The sequence below is a fragment of the Herpailurus yagouaroundi genome, unplaced genomic scaffold (assembly GCF_014898765.1).
Source record: "Herpailurus yagouaroundi ecotype Mexico unplaced genomic scaffold, PumYag 182, whole genome shotgun sequence".
Taxonomy (NCBI): domain Eukaryota; kingdom Metazoa; phylum Chordata; class Mammalia; order Carnivora; family Felidae; genus Herpailurus; species Herpailurus yagouaroundi.
The window spans coordinates 21032799-21050254 of NW_024412413.1; the positions used below are offsets into that span (position 1 = coordinate 21032799).

The 17456-nt window shown below is 38.4% G+C and overlaps 1 protein-coding gene across 5 annotated transcripts in view; it reads right to left on the bottom strand.

Moving 5' to 3' along the window:
- Positions 1 to 3272: 3272 nt before the first annotated feature.
- Positions 3273 to 17456, bottom strand: part of NR1H4 (nuclear receptor subfamily 1 group H member 4) — a 72673-nt gene continuing 58489 nt past the window's right edge. For 3 of the 5 annotated variants that reach the window (XM_040491108.1, XM_040491109.1, XM_040491107.1), the window contains 2 exons: positions 5889 to 6002; positions 4211 to 4449 (listed from right to left, as the gene is read on the bottom strand). In XM_040491108.1, coding sequence (XP_040347042.1) covers positions 4211 to 4449; positions 5889 to 6002 — 353 coding nt within the window. Of the gene's footprint in view, positions 4450 to 5888; positions 6003 to 17456 lie in introns of all 5 variants that reach the window. The other 2 variants (XM_040491110.1, XM_040491106.1) reach the window with 1 other exon arrangement.

Genomic DNA, 17456 nt, shown 5'->3' on the forward strand with positions numbered 1-17456 from the left:
TTAAAAATATATAAAGAACTCCCACCGCCTGGTGGCTCAGTCAGTTAAGTGTCCTACTCTCGGTTTCAGCTCAGGTCATGATCCTAGAGTCGTGGAATTGAGCCCAGAGTTAGACTCTGCACTAAGCGTGGTGCCTGCTTAAGATTCTCTCTCTCTCTTTCTCTCTCTCTCTCTCCCTCTCCCCCACTTTCACTCTCTCTCTCTCTTTGAAATAAAATATAAATATTCAAAGAACGTATACAACTCAACACCACAAAAACAAATAATCCAATTTATTTTTTTCAAATAATCTAATTTAAAAGATAGAAGACATGAACAGACATTTCTCCAAAGACGACATACAGATAGCCACAGACACATGAAAAGATGCTCAACATCACTAATCATCAGAGAAATTCAAAATCACGATGAGATATCACCTCACACCTGTCAGAATGGCTACAGTCAAAAATACAAAGAACAACAAGAAAATACAAGAAATACAAGAAACAAGAAGTGTTGGCAAGGATGTGGAAGAAAAGGAACTCATGCACCATTAGTGGGAATGCAAACTAGTGCAGCCACTGTGGAAAACATTATGGAGGTTCCTCAAAAAATTAAACATAGAACTACCATATGATCCAGTAATTCCACTACTGGGTGTTTACTCAAAGAATACAAAAACACTAATTTGAGAAGATATACACACCCTTATGTTTATTGCAACATTGTTTACAATAGCCAAATTATGGAAGCAGCCCAGGTGTCCACCGATAGACGAATGGATAAAGATGTGATACACACAGAAGCACACACATGCACACTTACATATGTGTGTGTATATATATATATATATGTATATATATATATATATATATATATATATATAAGTATATACAGTGGACTATTATTTATCCATAAAAAAGAATGAAATCTTGCCAGTTGCAACAACATGGGTGGATCCAGAGAGTATAATGTTAAGTGAAATAAGTCAGAGAAGAGACAAATACCATATGATTTCACTCATTTGTGGAATTTAAGAAAAAAATGAACAGAGAAAAATGGAGACAAACCAAAAAACAGACTCTTAACTACGGAGAACAAACTGGCAGTTACCACAGGGAGGTTGGTAGGGGAATGGGTGAAATAGGTGAAGGGGATTAAGTGTTCACTTATCTTGATGAGCCCTAAGTAATATATAGAATTGTTGAATTACTATATTGCATACCTGAAACTAATATAACACTGTATGTTAGGTATACTAGAATTTTTATTTATTTTTCATTTTTTTAATATTTATTTTTGAAGAGAGAGAGAGAGAGAGAGAGAGACCGAGCGTGAGTGGGGGAGGGGCAGAGAGGGAGACACAGAATCTGAAGCAGGCTCCTGACTTTGAGATGTCAGCACAGAGCCCGATGGGGGCTTGAACTCACAAACTGCGAGATCATGACCTGAGCCAAAGTCAGGTGCTTAACTGACTGAGCCACCCAGGAGCCCCTGGAATTTTTTAAGAATACCGTAGTTGTTGCTTTTTTTGTTTTGTTTTGTTTTGATTGATTAGTTGTTTTGTTCTGCATTTTGTGGCAGCTGCTGTTGCATTTAATGTCTTGATATTTTTGGGTGTCAATCTATGGATTATGTCTCATGTGAAGTACTGGATAAAATTTGGGGGCAATGGAAGTCTAGATTTATTCACAATCAATTAAACTACTCATTCAGCAGATAGTCTATTGAGAACCAACTACATTAAAAACAACATTTAGCTTATCTTAAAGAAATGTATATTATAAATATATATAAGTAATTCAATGATATAAAATGTTACAATAACAACAGTTGTGATTAATACTAAAATGTTCTATCTATGTAGTGGGTGGAATAGTGTGCCCCCACGCCCAAATTCATGTCCATCTGGAACCTCAGAATGTGAACTTATTTGTAAATAAGATCTTTACTGATGAACTCCCTCTTCAATTTTGAGAATTTGCTAGTATGGCTCACAGAACTCTGGAAACAGTTTATTTACTATTACTGGTTTCTTATAAAGGGTACAACTCAATAATAGCCAAATGGAAGAGGCACAGGGTTGGGTATGGGGGTGGGGGAGAGAACATGGTGTTTCCATGCTCTCTCCAGCACCCTGTACCCCAGCATCTTGATGTGTGCACCAACCCAAAAAACTCTCCAAACCCATCATTTAGGGATATTTATGGAACATCCATTACACAGGCATGATTGATTAAATCCCTGGCCACTGGTAATTGACCTCTCCCCACTTCAGAGTCTGGGGATGGGGTTGAAAGATCCAGCTCTCTAATCACAAGGTTGGTTCCTCTAGCAAACATCTCCCATCAGGTGTGGTTGAAAGGGGCTTGTTATGAATAACAAAAGATGCTCCTTTCACCCCTATTAGGAAATTTCAATGGTGTTAGAAGCTCTGTGTCAGGAACCAGGGACAAAGCGCCAATATGTATTTCTTATTGTATCACAGTTTTCTACATGACAAGCATTATGATTTGCCATTACAAGGTCGTAACTACATGAATAAATCCACACTTACAGGAGAAACTCCTAGCTCTCTCCCTTCCAGCTCATTTCTCACCACCTTCTGTACAGATGCCTTGTGATCTAGAAACACCAAACCACACTCCTTTCCTAAACTGGATCTCATCTTTCACGCATTCAGAAATTTACTTCTCTATCTTAAGTGTCCTTTCTTTACCAGCCCTCTTCCTTGGTGAGCCTGCAACTTCCCACTTCCTTTTCATTCAGGAACTAAATCCCTTGAGATGGTAGGGGCTGGTATCTTCATTTCACAATGGGGAAACCGAGGCTCAAGAAGGGTTGTGCACTCTAGATCTCTCCCCAGATTACTTGTGCTTTTTAACATCTGCACAACTCCCCACCCTTTGCTTTTGTTCCTGCCACCCCTTCCACTTTTAATCCTCCTCCCTCTCACCCTGATCCATGGAAGTCCTGGCTATCTTTCCAAGCCCAAGGGAAATCCCACCTCCATAAGACTTGCCCAGTGAGCCCATAAAACTTGCCTCTGCACTTCTTTATAAACCCCTCCTGGAAGTTACTTTGTCCCTATAGGGATCTTTACTTAATGGGGATTCAAGTCTTGTTGCAGCAAGTGGAATTCAATTAGTACTAGCCCCAACTCATTCCTCTTTCCTCTATGCTTAGGACTTCAGGGTTGCTCTAATATTTGAACACAAAAAACCTTTCGCATGCTAAGCAAAGCTTCATTTTGACTGACTTCAGGAGAAAGGGAGATATAAACCCATTACTTACAGAAGGTGTTTTATTGTGTTCACCAAAGGATAATGGGGAGAAGAATGCAACAGTATAACAATGAATGAAGGAAATGAAGGAATTCCTGCTTTGGGGGAAGCATACAACAGCTGTGCACCCAGCTGTAGGAGTGTTTTCCAAAAGCAAAACAAAACAAACCAAAAAAAAAAAAAAAAGATTGATTATATGCACTGAAGCCAATAGTGAGTACTTTTAAGAGAGAAAAGGGAATATTCCAACACTGGAGTTATCTGCATACTCTGGATTTGTAAATACTGCTTCAAGACCCTAATTGTGGAAAGGGTTTGCTTGAGGGAATACTTCACTCGAGAATCATTAACTTTTCTGTGTGCTATCTCTTTGAACTTCAAATGAAATAATCTGAGGGCTATTACAAATAAATGAGTATTCACCAGGGCTTCTTCAGGGATTAGAAGAGCACCATTTGTGCTGTGAGAGTTTATCCATCACCCCACCCCCGGGCCCAATATGATGTCATTGACCATTTAAAGAAATGAGTTTGTATATTTTTCAAATTTTGTTCTGGAAGAAAAGCCTGTTGCCATTATGCTGAGTTTATTGCCAAAATTGAACACAACTCTTTTATAAAATATATGCAACAAGGTAAGATAAAGAGCAAAATGAAATTTTCCCTATTTCAAAAGATAGAAGTGAAGAATGATCAGTTTGATTAGGCAAACAGGGCATGCCACTTAGAGTGAAAGAATCCCTGAATCCATGTAAAATACAATGTAAAGAAAGTAATCCTATCTAGCTTCATATTTACAATGGTAGAAGTTACATAATTACTGCATAAATATTCATCAAAATTCTTGTGTGAAACCAGGTACAAATGAAATAAAAGAAAGTTATACATCAGATTTATATTATAAGGAAAATAAATCACTAGATGCTGTTGCTCCTGCAATGCTCATCACTGCACATCCCAGATTTCACAGAGAAGTGGGGTAAATTTGTGGTCATTTACTCTCCAAGACATCAGCATCTCGGCATGGTGATGATTGAATGTCCGCAACTCAGTCAGTCGACCCAGGAGACAGGCAAAGTGTTGAGGATTTTCAGGCTGATAAATCTTGCACAGCTTTTGTAGCACATCAAGCAGTGGTTCCTGAAGCTTCTCTACTGCCTCTCTGTCCTTTATGTATTGTCTGTCTGTTTTGAAGTTTAAAATAAGACGACAAAATAAAAAGTAGAAAAGTATTCATTTGGCATAATAATAGCAATGGTAACTTTCTTGCAACGTAACTTACAAATGTGCACTTCTAAATGTACAAATAACGTGTTCAACTTGATGAATTTTCACACACACACGTATATATTCATGTAATCACAACTAGATCAAGATATAGAACATCTACTGGCCCACCACAGAAGCCTCTCTAAATTCTCCTTTTAATCCATGCCCCCAAAGGTAACCCATATGGTAGACATAAGCATCATTTCTAGTGGGTGTATTCTAAGTAGCAGAATTGCTAGGTCATAGGGGTGTGTGTGTGTGTGTGTGTGTGTGTGTGTGTGTGTGTAGCTTTAGATATATGGTCAAGAAGTTTTTTTAATTATAAGTTTTATGGTAAAAAAATTAAGTAACAACTAGTTTCTGCCTCAATATTATATATAAAAACGGTTTAAGGCTAATATTGAAATATTGGAAACATCCTGAATATCCAAACATGGTAACAATTAAGTAAGTGATTGTACATTAATATGATAAATATGATGGATACATATATTTCAACAAAGTTTGAAATATACTGCAAATATAATTTTTTAATGACATGGGGAAAAAAACTTTAAAGAAAAGATAGTATGCTCTATATTATGTTAAAAAAGATGTAGGGGCACCTGAGTGGCTCAGTCAGCTAAGAGTCCAACTCTTGATTTGGCTCAGGGCATGATCTCACAGTTCATGAGATTGAGCCCCATGTCATTCCATCTCCACTCTGGTAGTGCAGAGCCTGCTTGGGATTTTTCTCTCTCCGTCGCTCCCCTCCTTGTACTCTCTCTCTCTTTTTCTCAATAAATAAATACATACATACATACCTACATACATACATAAACTTAAAAAAAAAGTAAGTTTAAAAAGGATGTAACTTCCTTTACTTCCCTGTTCAAATTTCAATCCCTTAGAAAAGCCTTTCCTGCCCACCAATTATAACATTCTGCTGCCACTTTCCTTCCTTATAGCCTCATCTTTATAGTTGTTTTACCATTACCACCTCCTGAAAGTTATTTTTGTTTCTTCATTTATTGTCTTTCTCATCCTACTAGGATGCAAGCTCTATGTAGCTATATTTGGCCTGTTTCTTTACTGCTGTATCCTCCATTGTCTGGAACCATGTTTAGTACATAGTAGGTGTTCCAAACTCAATTATTCAATGAAAGACTTTAATGTTTACAGGCAAGGCTGGGAAGAACTACACTGAAATATTAACAATGATTCCATTTGAGTAGTGGAATTACAGGCCATTTTATTTTTTCTTTATGCCTCTGTGTCTTCTACACTTTTCTTTAAGAAACTTTATTGCTATTATACTGGAGAGGGAGGAGAATAAACAAATGGCATAAAGATAAAAACATAACAATAAAATTACCTGGAGAGAGGATAACAATTGCTGTAAGCAGAGCATACTCTTCTTGAGTCATTTTCAATTCTGCAACACTTTTATAAAAACTAAACATAGGTGTTATATACTCATCAGAGATACCTATGGGGGAAAGATGAAAAATTACAGAGGCATAGTTAAATTTTTGAATGACTAAAAAGTGAGAAACTACAAACATATATACATGCACATGTTAATATTTATGCACAAATAATGTCTATATTTTATTTGTCCAATCAAAGGCAGTTCACTGCAAAGAAGGTCATTTAACAAAATCCTCAATATATAACTTAATCAGCAATGCCTTTATTTTAGTCACTCCTGTCCAACAATAAATCATAATGTTCTTGAATCGCCCAAAGAATCTCCCAACTTCACCATTTTCTGGATGGGGTTTGGTTAATCTTTTTAATATTAATATCTATTGTGGGGAATAAGCTTAAGAATTCCCTCCGTGAGTTCGAGCCCCGCGTCAGGCTCTGGGCTGATGGCTCCGAGCCTGTTTCCGATTCTGTGTCTCCCTCTCTCTCTGCCCCTCCCCCGTTCATGCTCTGTCTCTCTCTGTCCCAAAAATAAATAAACGTTGAAAAAAAAAATTTAAAAAAGAATTCCCTGAGCTTGCACCAATGGGTCAACAAGGCTTAGGGCAGAAAGTGGCCACAGGGCAAAAGCGGCCCAGTGTAGAACAAAGAGCAGAGCAGAAATCTGCTTCCACAGGACTAAAGCTTCCTAGAATAGGTAAACAGGTAAGGAGGGCAAAAAAGACCTCCGCCACACCCACCCAACATGGTGGAGAAATAGGGGGATCCATACCTCCCACATCTCTCAAACAAAGAAGTTCTGAAGCCAAAGGACTTTGAACCCCAACAGTCTGGGAGGAAAAGAGACTGAATCTACCAAGAAGAAAATGGGACAACTTGAGAAACGATAGGTGGGTGATTGTGAATTGGGGAAGATAAAACAGGCTTCGTAGACATGGAGGGGAGGGAGCCCCTTCTGCGGAGAGACAAAAGGCAGAGAAGGAGCGGCCGGGGAAGTGTAGGACTGTATCTGGACAAGAGAAAAACCTCCGACTGGGACTGAGAGGGATCCTATCTCTAACTGCAGGGTTTTCTTCAGACTGCGGCCGGGTCCCTGTTTGTGCACCTGGGGAAGAGGGGAGCCAGCCCTGGGTTTGGGGGTAGATCAGGGGAGCAGTCTGCACTAGGAGAAAGTGGCCCCCTCTCAGGAGCACTGTGGGAAAAGACAAAGCCTGCCTGCACCCACCACCCCCAGGGCCCAGCGAGGTTGGCGGGGCAGTCCGCAGTAGGAGAAGGCAACCCTCCCTGAAGTGCTGCGGCACAGACAAAGCCAACTGAGACCACATATTGTGCCACACAGAGAGGCGCTTCCCCAGTGTCAGAGCGCATGGAGCTGGTCTTTGATTCCCAGCCAAGTCCAGGGTCAGGGGAGTTGGTGGAGCGAGAAGGACAGCCCCGTCTGGGCCCATGGCACAATGAGGATGACTCAAACGGAGTCCACCAGGTCCATGGAGAAGAGACTAGGGGATCGCCATTCCCCCCCGCTCCACCACCAAGGCAGGGCTTCAGGGATCATCCGAGGGTCCCACAGTGGAGGCAGGACCAGCCTACACCAAACCATGCCCCTCCACACTGGGTAACTGTGTATCTACTGGAGCAAGACAGACCCTGTTTAACCAGATGGATGGCTCCTCTAGACCAGTGCTGCAGCATTGCCTGGCTTAATTCCAGGTCAATTCTGGATATACAGATATATTCTCCCCACCATTTTTCCTCCTTATCTCTTCCCTCCTCTAGGCTGGTTACCCTGGTTATTGGTTTGTCTAAACAGACAAATGAAATCAAAGGCATCACAATTGGCAAAGATGAAGTCAAACTTTCACTTTTCACAGACAACGTGATACTCTACATGGAAAACCTGACAGACTCCACCAAAAGTCTGCTAGAACTGATACATGAATTCAGCAAAGTGGCAGGGTACAAAATTAATGTATAGTAATCGGTTGCATTTTTATACACCAATAATGAAGCAACAGAAAGAGAAATAAAGAAACTGATCCCATTCACAATTGCACCAAGAAGCATAAAATACCTAGGAATAAAACCTAACCAAACATGTAAAAGATCTGTATGCTGAAAACTATAGAAAGCTTATGAAGGAAATTGAAGAAGATACAAAGAAATGGAAAAACATTCCATGCTCATGGATTGGAAGAATAAATATTGTTAAAATGTCAATACTACCCAAAGCTATCTACACATTCAATGCAATCCCAATCAAAATTGCACCAGCATTCTTCTCGAGGCTAGAACAAGCAATCCTAAAATTTATATGGAACCACAAAAGACCCCAAATAGCCAAAGTAATCTTGAAGAACAAAACCAGAATGGGAGGCATCACAATCCCAGACTTTAGCCTCTACTACAAAAGCTGTAATCATCAAGAGAGCATGGTATTGGCACAAAAACAGACACATAGACCAATGGAATAGAACAGAGACCCCAGAATTGGACTCACAAATGTATGGTCAACTAATCTTTGACAAAGCAGGAAAGAACATCCAATGGAAAAAAGACAGTCTCTTTAACAAATGGTGCTGGGAGAACTGGACAGCAACATGCAGAAGAATGAAACTAGACCACTTTCTTACACCATTCACAAAAATAAACTCAAAATGGATGAAGGACCTGAGTGTGGGACAGGACACCATCAAAACCCTAGAGGAAAAAGCAGGAAAAAACCTCTTTGACCTCAGTCGCAGCAATTTCTTACTCGACACATCTCCAAAGGCAAGGGAATTAAAAGCAAAAAAGAACTGTTGGGACCTCATGAAGATAAAAAGCTCTGCACTGCAGAGGAAACAATCAACAAAACTAAAAGGCAACTGACAGAATGGGAAAAGATATTTGCAAATGACACATCAGATAAAGGGCTAGTATCCAAAATCTATAAAGAACTCACCAAACTCCACACCCGAAAAACAAATAATCCAGTGAAGAAATGGGCAGAAGACATGAATAGACACTTTTCTAAAGGAGACATCCAGATGGCCAACAGACACATGAAAAGATGCTCAACGTCACTCATCATCAGGGAAATACAAATCAAAACCACACTGAGACACCACCTCATGCCAGTCAGAGTGGCTAAAATGAACAAATCAGGAGACTATAGATGCTGGAGAGGATGTGGAGAAACGGGAACCCTCTTGCACTGTTGGTAGGCATGCAAACTGGTGCAGCCACTCTGGAAAATAGGGTGGAGATTCCTCAAAAAATTAAAAATAGATCTACCCTATGACCCAGCAATAGCACTGCTAGGAATTTACCCCAGGGATACAGGAGTACTGATGCATAGGGGCACTTGTACCCCCAATGTTTATAGCAGCACTTTCAACAATAGCCAAATTATGGAAGGAGCCTAAATGTCCATCAACTGATGAATGGATAAAGAAGTTGTGGTTTATATATACAATGGAATACTATTTGGCAATGAGAAAGAATGAAATCTGGCCATTTGTAGCAACCTGGATGGAACTGGAGGGTATTGGGCTAAGTGAAATAAGTCATACAGAGAAAGACAGATACCATATGTTTTCACTCTTATGTGGATCCTGAGAAACTTAACAGAAGACCATGGGGGAGGGGAAGGGGAAAAAAAAAAGTTACAGAGAGGGAGGGAGACAAACCATAAGAGACTCTTACTGAGACCAAACTGAGGGTTGATGGGGGGGTGGGGGAGAAGGGAAAGTGGGTTATGGGCATTTAGGAGGGCACCTGTAGGGATGAGCACTGGGTGTTGTATGGAAACCAATTTGACAATAAATTATATTTAATTAAAAAAAAAGACCTCCACAGCAAGGCAAAATTACCTGGAGCTAATCAGTAAAAACAAAAATACATACATACATACATACATACATACATACATACATACACACACACACACACATACATACATACATAAATGCCTTATTAACCCTGAGATAGCGTTCTCCATCTGTCTTATCCCCTAGACAAGTTAAGGTAAACAGACATGGCACCTGGCACCTGCAGTAAACAGCCGTCTGCTCGGTGCTGCAATTTTGTTTTGTATTGACTGAAATCCCTAATACCACATATCTTTGAAAACCCCTTTCTCTCACACACTTGAGTTAATGATCACTGTTTTATTATCTCTTTTTGCACATCCATCACGTTTGTAAGCCTTCTGATCCTAATAAATATGGAGCAAGGACCCTTACTCGGGGCTCTTGTCTCCTCCCGAACATTAGCCTCTCTTGTATTCAATTCTGTGCCTGCTGTCTTGCTGGACAAAAGAGAACTCCAGAGTCAAAGTCTGTGACAATCTGTAATTAAGGTATAGGTAGCATCTTAAATAATCAACAAAAAAAATTATTGTTCTTAAGCCCAGAAGTATAAACATCTTGACTTAATACATTGGCTAGGATTCTTCTCAGTTCCAATGCTTACTAGGGCATTGGTACTTGTCTGTTCTCTTCAAACTTACATGTCTAAAACCAAAGATACCATGTACAGAACTAAACTCCTCATCTTCCTCCAAATCCACCTCTTTCCTGATATTCCCATTCTCAGTGACATATCTTTACTCATACACTTTCCCCTGCCTGACAACTGAGATTTGGCCCTCTCTCTAACCCAGTTAGGTGCCAAGTCCTATGATTCAGCATGATAACTCTCCCTAGGTGTTCTTTCTCCTCTCCACAACTCCTAGAATTGACTTAGTTTCTGTCCTTATTTCTTTTCATCTGGACTGCCTCCTCAGTCTTCAGTTTGGTCCCAGAATCACAAAATTCAAATCACACCCTGTCTCCTCAATTTTTACAAATCTTCAAAAACTCTCAGTGGCTTTTGGCATAAATGTTCTTCTTTTTTACATAGGAAGCTCCAAGACCTGTACCCACCCACTACTCACCTACCTGATAATAGTAGTAATAGTAGGATCCATATTTGTTGAGTACTCATTATGTATTATACACTGTTCCAAGCACTTCTTATGCTATAATTCATTTAATCTTCCTAATACCTCATGAGGTAGGTGCTGTGAGGTTATCTCATTTGACCAGAGAACCACAGCTCATGATTGGTGGAAACAATATTCAAACCATGGATAGCTAGCAGGCTCCAGAGTCCTGGCTTTTAGCTGTCACTAAGCTGTACAATCTTTCTATCACACAGCCTTTACTCCAGCCATGTTTAGCCACTTGGATCTCCCTAAATAATTCATACTGCTCAGTTTTGTTTTTAAATTTTTTTAGTTCATCTATTTTGAGAGGAAGAAAGAGAGCACACATGAAGGGGAAGGGCAAAGAGAGAGGGAATGAGAGAATCCCAAGCAGATTCTGCACTGATAGTCCAACGCAGGGCCCACAAACTGTAAGACCTTGACTTGAGCCAAGATTGAGAGCCAGTTGCTTAACTGACTGAGCCCCCTAGGCACACCCACACTGCTCAAGATATTCTACCTGGAATATCCTCCATCTCCTTTATCTAGATGTAACTCTTCATAATTGAAGGCTCTTTTGTGTCACTTCCTCCACTCATTCAACAAGTATTAACTAGGTGCCTGTTCCTGTGCATGGCTCCATTCCAGAAAAGTTTTGACAGGGGAATTACAGAGACAGAAAAAAAGAAGGAGAAGAAGAAGAGGAGGGTGGGAGGAGGAAAAGGAGGAAGAAGGGAAAGGGAAGGGAAGAAGGGGAAGGAGGAGAAGGAGGGAAGGATTGGGGGAAGAGGAGAAGAAGGAGAAGGAAGAGGAGGAAGAGGAAAAGGAGGAGGAAGAGGAAAAAGAAAACAGACCATGGGTGGGCAGGGGGTGGGGGAGACTGATACGACTTATGGATGAATTAAAATGAGGATGAGATTCCCTGAATTGTTCCACACTAAAATAGAATGCTGTATCCCATCCTGAAGCAGACCTAGAGACATACAGCTTTGGTATGTCTGGATTCCAGATGCTAAAGAACATAATTATCATCTAATATTCTGCTTCATAGAATCAGAAAGTCTAAATCCTTACCTTGAGAATAATCTAAAGAGTCTTCCCAAACTGAATCCCTGGTCTTCCTCTCTTTAGTCAAAATGCCACACTTTTCTCCCTCCTTGACTTTTGATTCTTTAATCTACCCAGTGGGCTCTCTTAACAACAGTGTCTTTGTTAAGCAATTTGGGGATTACATCATGTGGAAGATTCCAGCTTTTACAGATTGATCCAAATACCCATCACTGAATTAGATACAACTTAAAAATGTAGAAGGTGAAGTATGTGATCCTGGGAATACCAGTCCTGGTTTCCAACAAACATAGAGGTTAAGAGTTAGTGAGCCAGCTCTGAGTTTGAAATTTGACCTATGATTTGATCACAGGTCACAGAACTTAAACTCCATAAACCCCAATTTCTTCATTTGTGAAATGTGAATTATAACAATAGTAAGTTGTTATATTGTATGAGATAATATGCGTGGAGTGCTTAGCATAATGCCTGGTTAATAATAAACCCTCAATAAATGTTAGAGCAAATACTAACAATAACTATTATTGTTATTCAGGAAATTGGATTAATTTTACTTCAGTAGTTCATTTTAATCTCAGTTCATCTTAATTTTAGTTAGATTAAGCTCGTGTACTTTTGTGTTTACAAAGCTACATTTTTGTTTTGTTTTTATATTCTGCACTTTCCTAGAGATGAATCCAAATTGGCCGATCAGAGATTTGCTTCAGTGTTTTTCTAGGTGTTAAAGCTTAACTACATCTACATTTTCTTGGCAAGGTTGTTCTATTTCACTTTAAAAAAGAAAAATGGCAGTCTTTAGGCTTTCTTCAGCATTCAGGGACTATGCCCATCATATCTGGCTACCCAAAATAGTAATTCATGATTCTGCTATTTTTAAAAATAGTTTACAAGGATATGGGGATAATATTAAAGGCAGCTGATTTGAAAATATTTAAATTTTAGAAATTATCTTTGACTACCTAATTTTCTATTTTGTCTTTCTTTTTTTAACTTTTTTAAATGTTTATTTATTTTTGAAAGACAGAGAGTAAGCAGGGGAGGGGCAGAGAGAGAGGGAGACACAGAATCTGAAGCAGGCTCCAGGCTCTGAGCAGTCAGCACAGAGCTCAACACGAGGCTCAAACCCACGAACTGTGAGGTCATGATCTGAGCTGAAGTTGGATGCTTAACCGACTGAGCCACCCAGGCGCCCCATCTATTTTGTCTTTCTAAATCCCCATTAACCTACCAAAACTGCTACCTTCATTAGCGACCTCATTATTGTTAATAGTTTTCAGGAAAAAAAAAAGTAAGGATGTTGGTTATGATTGTTCATCTTATACATGTTCTACAAGCCAACAGTGAATATACATTATAAAAGTAAGAAAAAGAATTTTATAAAAATTAATTTCCTACAGGATAGATCAAATATAAATCTACTTTTGGAATTAGAGTTAATAACCAGAATTAACCACAGCACCATCAACAAAGGGGTATTTTAAGTGTTTACGAACCAGCAATTTCTAACCTAAGAAATGTAACACTAACATCATTCTGAAGGGGCAGTCTTTTCTTGATTTCCTGCCTCCTCCTCTCTGGAGACTTGCTTAAAGTTTGTTTCGTTTTTTGCTCTTTTGCCCAATTAGCTGATTTTTGGTCACAAGGGGGGGCTATTTTCTAACTTAAGGACAAAGACTACTGTGGAAAAGTGCAAAGTTGTAAAAAAAAAAAAGTTTCTTTGCACTCCTGTTTCTTGTTTTGCCTTAAAAAAAAAAAAGAGGTATGTAATTTATAAATTATTTTAAAATCAGAAATATTCCTTGAGAGAAAAAACTATTTGATAGAATTAACTCTGCTATTTTCAGTTATTTTGAATGTAAATGTCTTTCACTTCCTAATTATCTTCCAAGTTTTGACTGGGAAAAAAAATAAAGCAGAGGGGTGTGTATGTGTGATACAAGAATATGTATTATGTAAGAAAATTCCCACCCCTTCATTGAGGGAAAGAAGAGGAGAAGAGGAAAGGAAAGAGTGTGTGCTGACAAACGATTTCTGAGATTGATAGTTTGGACCTAACTTTAAATACCAATAAAATTATATTTGTCATGTCAAAGATCTATTTGAATGAAAACTCATAAACTAAAATCTGTTTTTTAATATTTATTAAGTTAAAAAAAATAAAATTCCTGGTATTTTAAATACCTCTATCTGATATAATTGGTTTGATCAAGATAGACCAAGAATCTTATTAAAAATGATACTATTTGCTCAAAACCATATAATTTGACATTTTTCTAGAAATGATGCCGCCCCATAGCATAGAAGTTAAGTCTCTGACATGGCACACAAAGCAATGTTTACTTTCTGCTTTCCTTCCAAACTAAGCTCTCTCCATCTAACTACTCCGTCCAGTAGTTTCCCTATGAACTAATGACTTCCACTCTTGGTTCCTGAAGCTGATTCAGGTCATTGTCTACACAGCTTATCTACCTCCCCCTGACCCTAACCTTATGGCCATGTACTATGGCAAAGACAGATTGAAACTCCAGCCCAAGGTCCAACCCCCGTTGGTCTCATTTCTCTTGTCAGAGGTTGGTTAGTCAGCGACAGTACAATTCTGACCAATGAGACAAAGGGGAGTCTACTCAAGAGCTCTCAAGAAAGATTTCTACACTCAGGAAGAGACCATTAAGTTTCTACATTGAGTTTCTTTCTCCTTTGGCCATTGTTGCACCACATGTGATGCCTGAAAATGCTCTGGCCAGGAAGAGAATCAGCCTGAGGGTAAAGCCAATACACCAAGAATAGCAAAGCAGAAAGATGAAAAAAAGACCTATGTTCCTGATAATGTGTTGATCCCTTTAATTAACCAATTTTGCTGTCACCCTTCCTCTGGGTTTTTCATTTGAGTTAATGTCCTTACTTTTTCAGGCCATATGGAATTGGATTTCCTGTGATTGTCAGCCAAGAGCATCCTAACAGATAGTTCCTCTAACACATAAGATACATTTTTAATGTTTTCATGCTTTGGGGTCTGAAGTATAAGGTAGGATCCCTGTGAGGCTTGGACACACCATTCATTTTTCAAGGCAACATTCAAATTTTGCTTCCTCTGTGGAGGTTTCCCTGTCACCGGGAAGCATAATTATTTTCTCCCTGATGTAGGTTCAATTCTATTGCATGTATCAGAATTCATATCTCTTTCCCATTAGAGTGTGAAATGCCATAAAAAATTTTTATGCGAACAGGAACTAATGCTGTATTCCCAGTGCCTGACACACTGCCTGACCACTAAATGGTGCTCCATAGATGTTTCTTATCCACCTCTGTATTCTCAGTAACTATCATCCTACTGGAGACATGGTTAAGAATAACAATTGTTTGTTAAATTGGGCAATATTATGTTTTGCTAGTTCTTTGCAATGAAGGTCACATAGTTCTGAGATGTAATGGTGGCAAGGGAGGCCATTAGACAATGGAAACATTTTCATGGTGTTAAGAGATTGGACCCTAACCTCTACTTCAACTGCTACCTAGTGAGTCATTTGTGCCATACTGTTGGCCTTAAGTAAAAAGCTGCCATCAGATTAGCAATTCAAAAAATAACTACTTTCAGTATAAAAGATTTAATTTGAAATACTTAATAAACACTTTCCATTAGCCCAAGTGGTTAAAAGTTATCTGGCTAAATTAGATCTTACTGGTACTTAGGAATTGCCAGTGTCTGGATTGTCAAGTTCCAGATTCATCTCAACAAAATTCACCAATTTTTGTATGACAAATGTGTGCCATGCACTATGATAACACTGGGAATAATCTTCTAGCAGTTAATGGATTAATGGAAGGGGCAGATACATAAATAAATACATAATGTCCAATACTGGACAAGTATAAAAGGCTTAGGGAATACAGCTGAGAGCCACTGAAAAGGCTGACTCTTGTATCAATTTAACACTTTCTCTTATTTTGAAAAAGATTTTTCCTACAGTTTGAATCCCAAATTTTTCCATGCCACAACTACCACATGACCACTATGAAAAACAAAATGAGAGGTGTTGAGAACTCCAAATTTTGACTTACACATTTACCTTTTTTACAAATATTCTGCCATTTGTTCTTTGCATTTCCAACCCTTTTTTCAAAGTCAGTATCTAAACTGATAATCAGCTTACATCTTCTTCTTTAGAAAATTTAGTTCTTCCAATTGTTTTCATTTGTTACCAAAGCTAAAGCAACGAAATCATGTGTATTTAAAGAGCAGAGACATAAGCACAGTATACTACATAGAGCACACCTTACTATGCTACTGTAAACTAGTTACAACTCTACCATGCTAATAAGGATGTCTCATTTCTCTAACCTCCTTGATCCTATTTATCATTTACTTAAAATCAATTTCAAATTGCTACTCATTGCTTATACTTTCTCTCTCAACCAAAGGGCAGGAATCTGTGTTTTACTAGGTCTTTGTATTCCCTACTAGCTGATAGTAGAGCAAATATTGGGCCATGGTGAGTGAAACATATAGAAAGAGTACTGAGCTTTGAGTTGAATCACCTGTGTTCATCTCTTGGCAATCTGCTGATTAGTTGTGTGTCTTTGGGCAGGTCAACTGGCCTCTCTAAGCCTGTTTCCTCATCTATAAAATAAAAGCAATAGCACCCACCTTCTGGGGCCACTGTGAATACAATAAGATGATGTGTATAAAAGGAAAGCATTGAAAAAATCACAAGAGATATTGTCATCCTGATAAATACAAATCAATTGAATATTTCATTTATGTCTGTTACGGGGATCAAAAAAAGACCTAAATATACCATAACTTTCAGTGGCTATTTATATTTGAAGTTAATAGAACAAGTTACATTGGTCTGTGAAAAGTTATTGCTCATTCCCTTAATGTTAAAATAGAAAATCATTCAATGTTAGCAATTATAGTGTTGTCATATTTTATCATATGATTATTCCTATTTTTAATAAATATTTTAGCTTTAAAGCCTAGTTTGCATAATACTACATTAGGAATAATATAATTGAGGCACTAAAATTATATGGAAACAACCCAACCACAGGTTATGTCAGATATAATGTTCTGAAGCTTCAATTAACATATATAAACACTGTAACCCTCATTAATTAAATGTATCTCAGGAGACAGTATTTTTGTGTATGTAATTGAGAAAATAATAGCAAACAAAAGAGTATGAATATGAAGAAAAAAAAGAAATTTCACATTGTAGTCTTTAAAGACTTCTGTAGGCATAAACAGGGCAACTTTGAGATGTTATGTTTCTCTAGAATTAAAGGTACAATAGAAAGAATATGTTATATTTGCACAAGAATAAAAAGTTATTCTGAAAGGTCATCTTGCAAGATCATGGTTCTATGTGGTGTGTGGAAGAGGCAATGTTCTGAAAATCCACTGGGAGAAGCAAATTCATAAATATTAATAAATGGAAGCATCATTATAGATAATAAAATATGAAGCAGCATGCAAGTTTGAATGGTTTTTATTGTTACAAT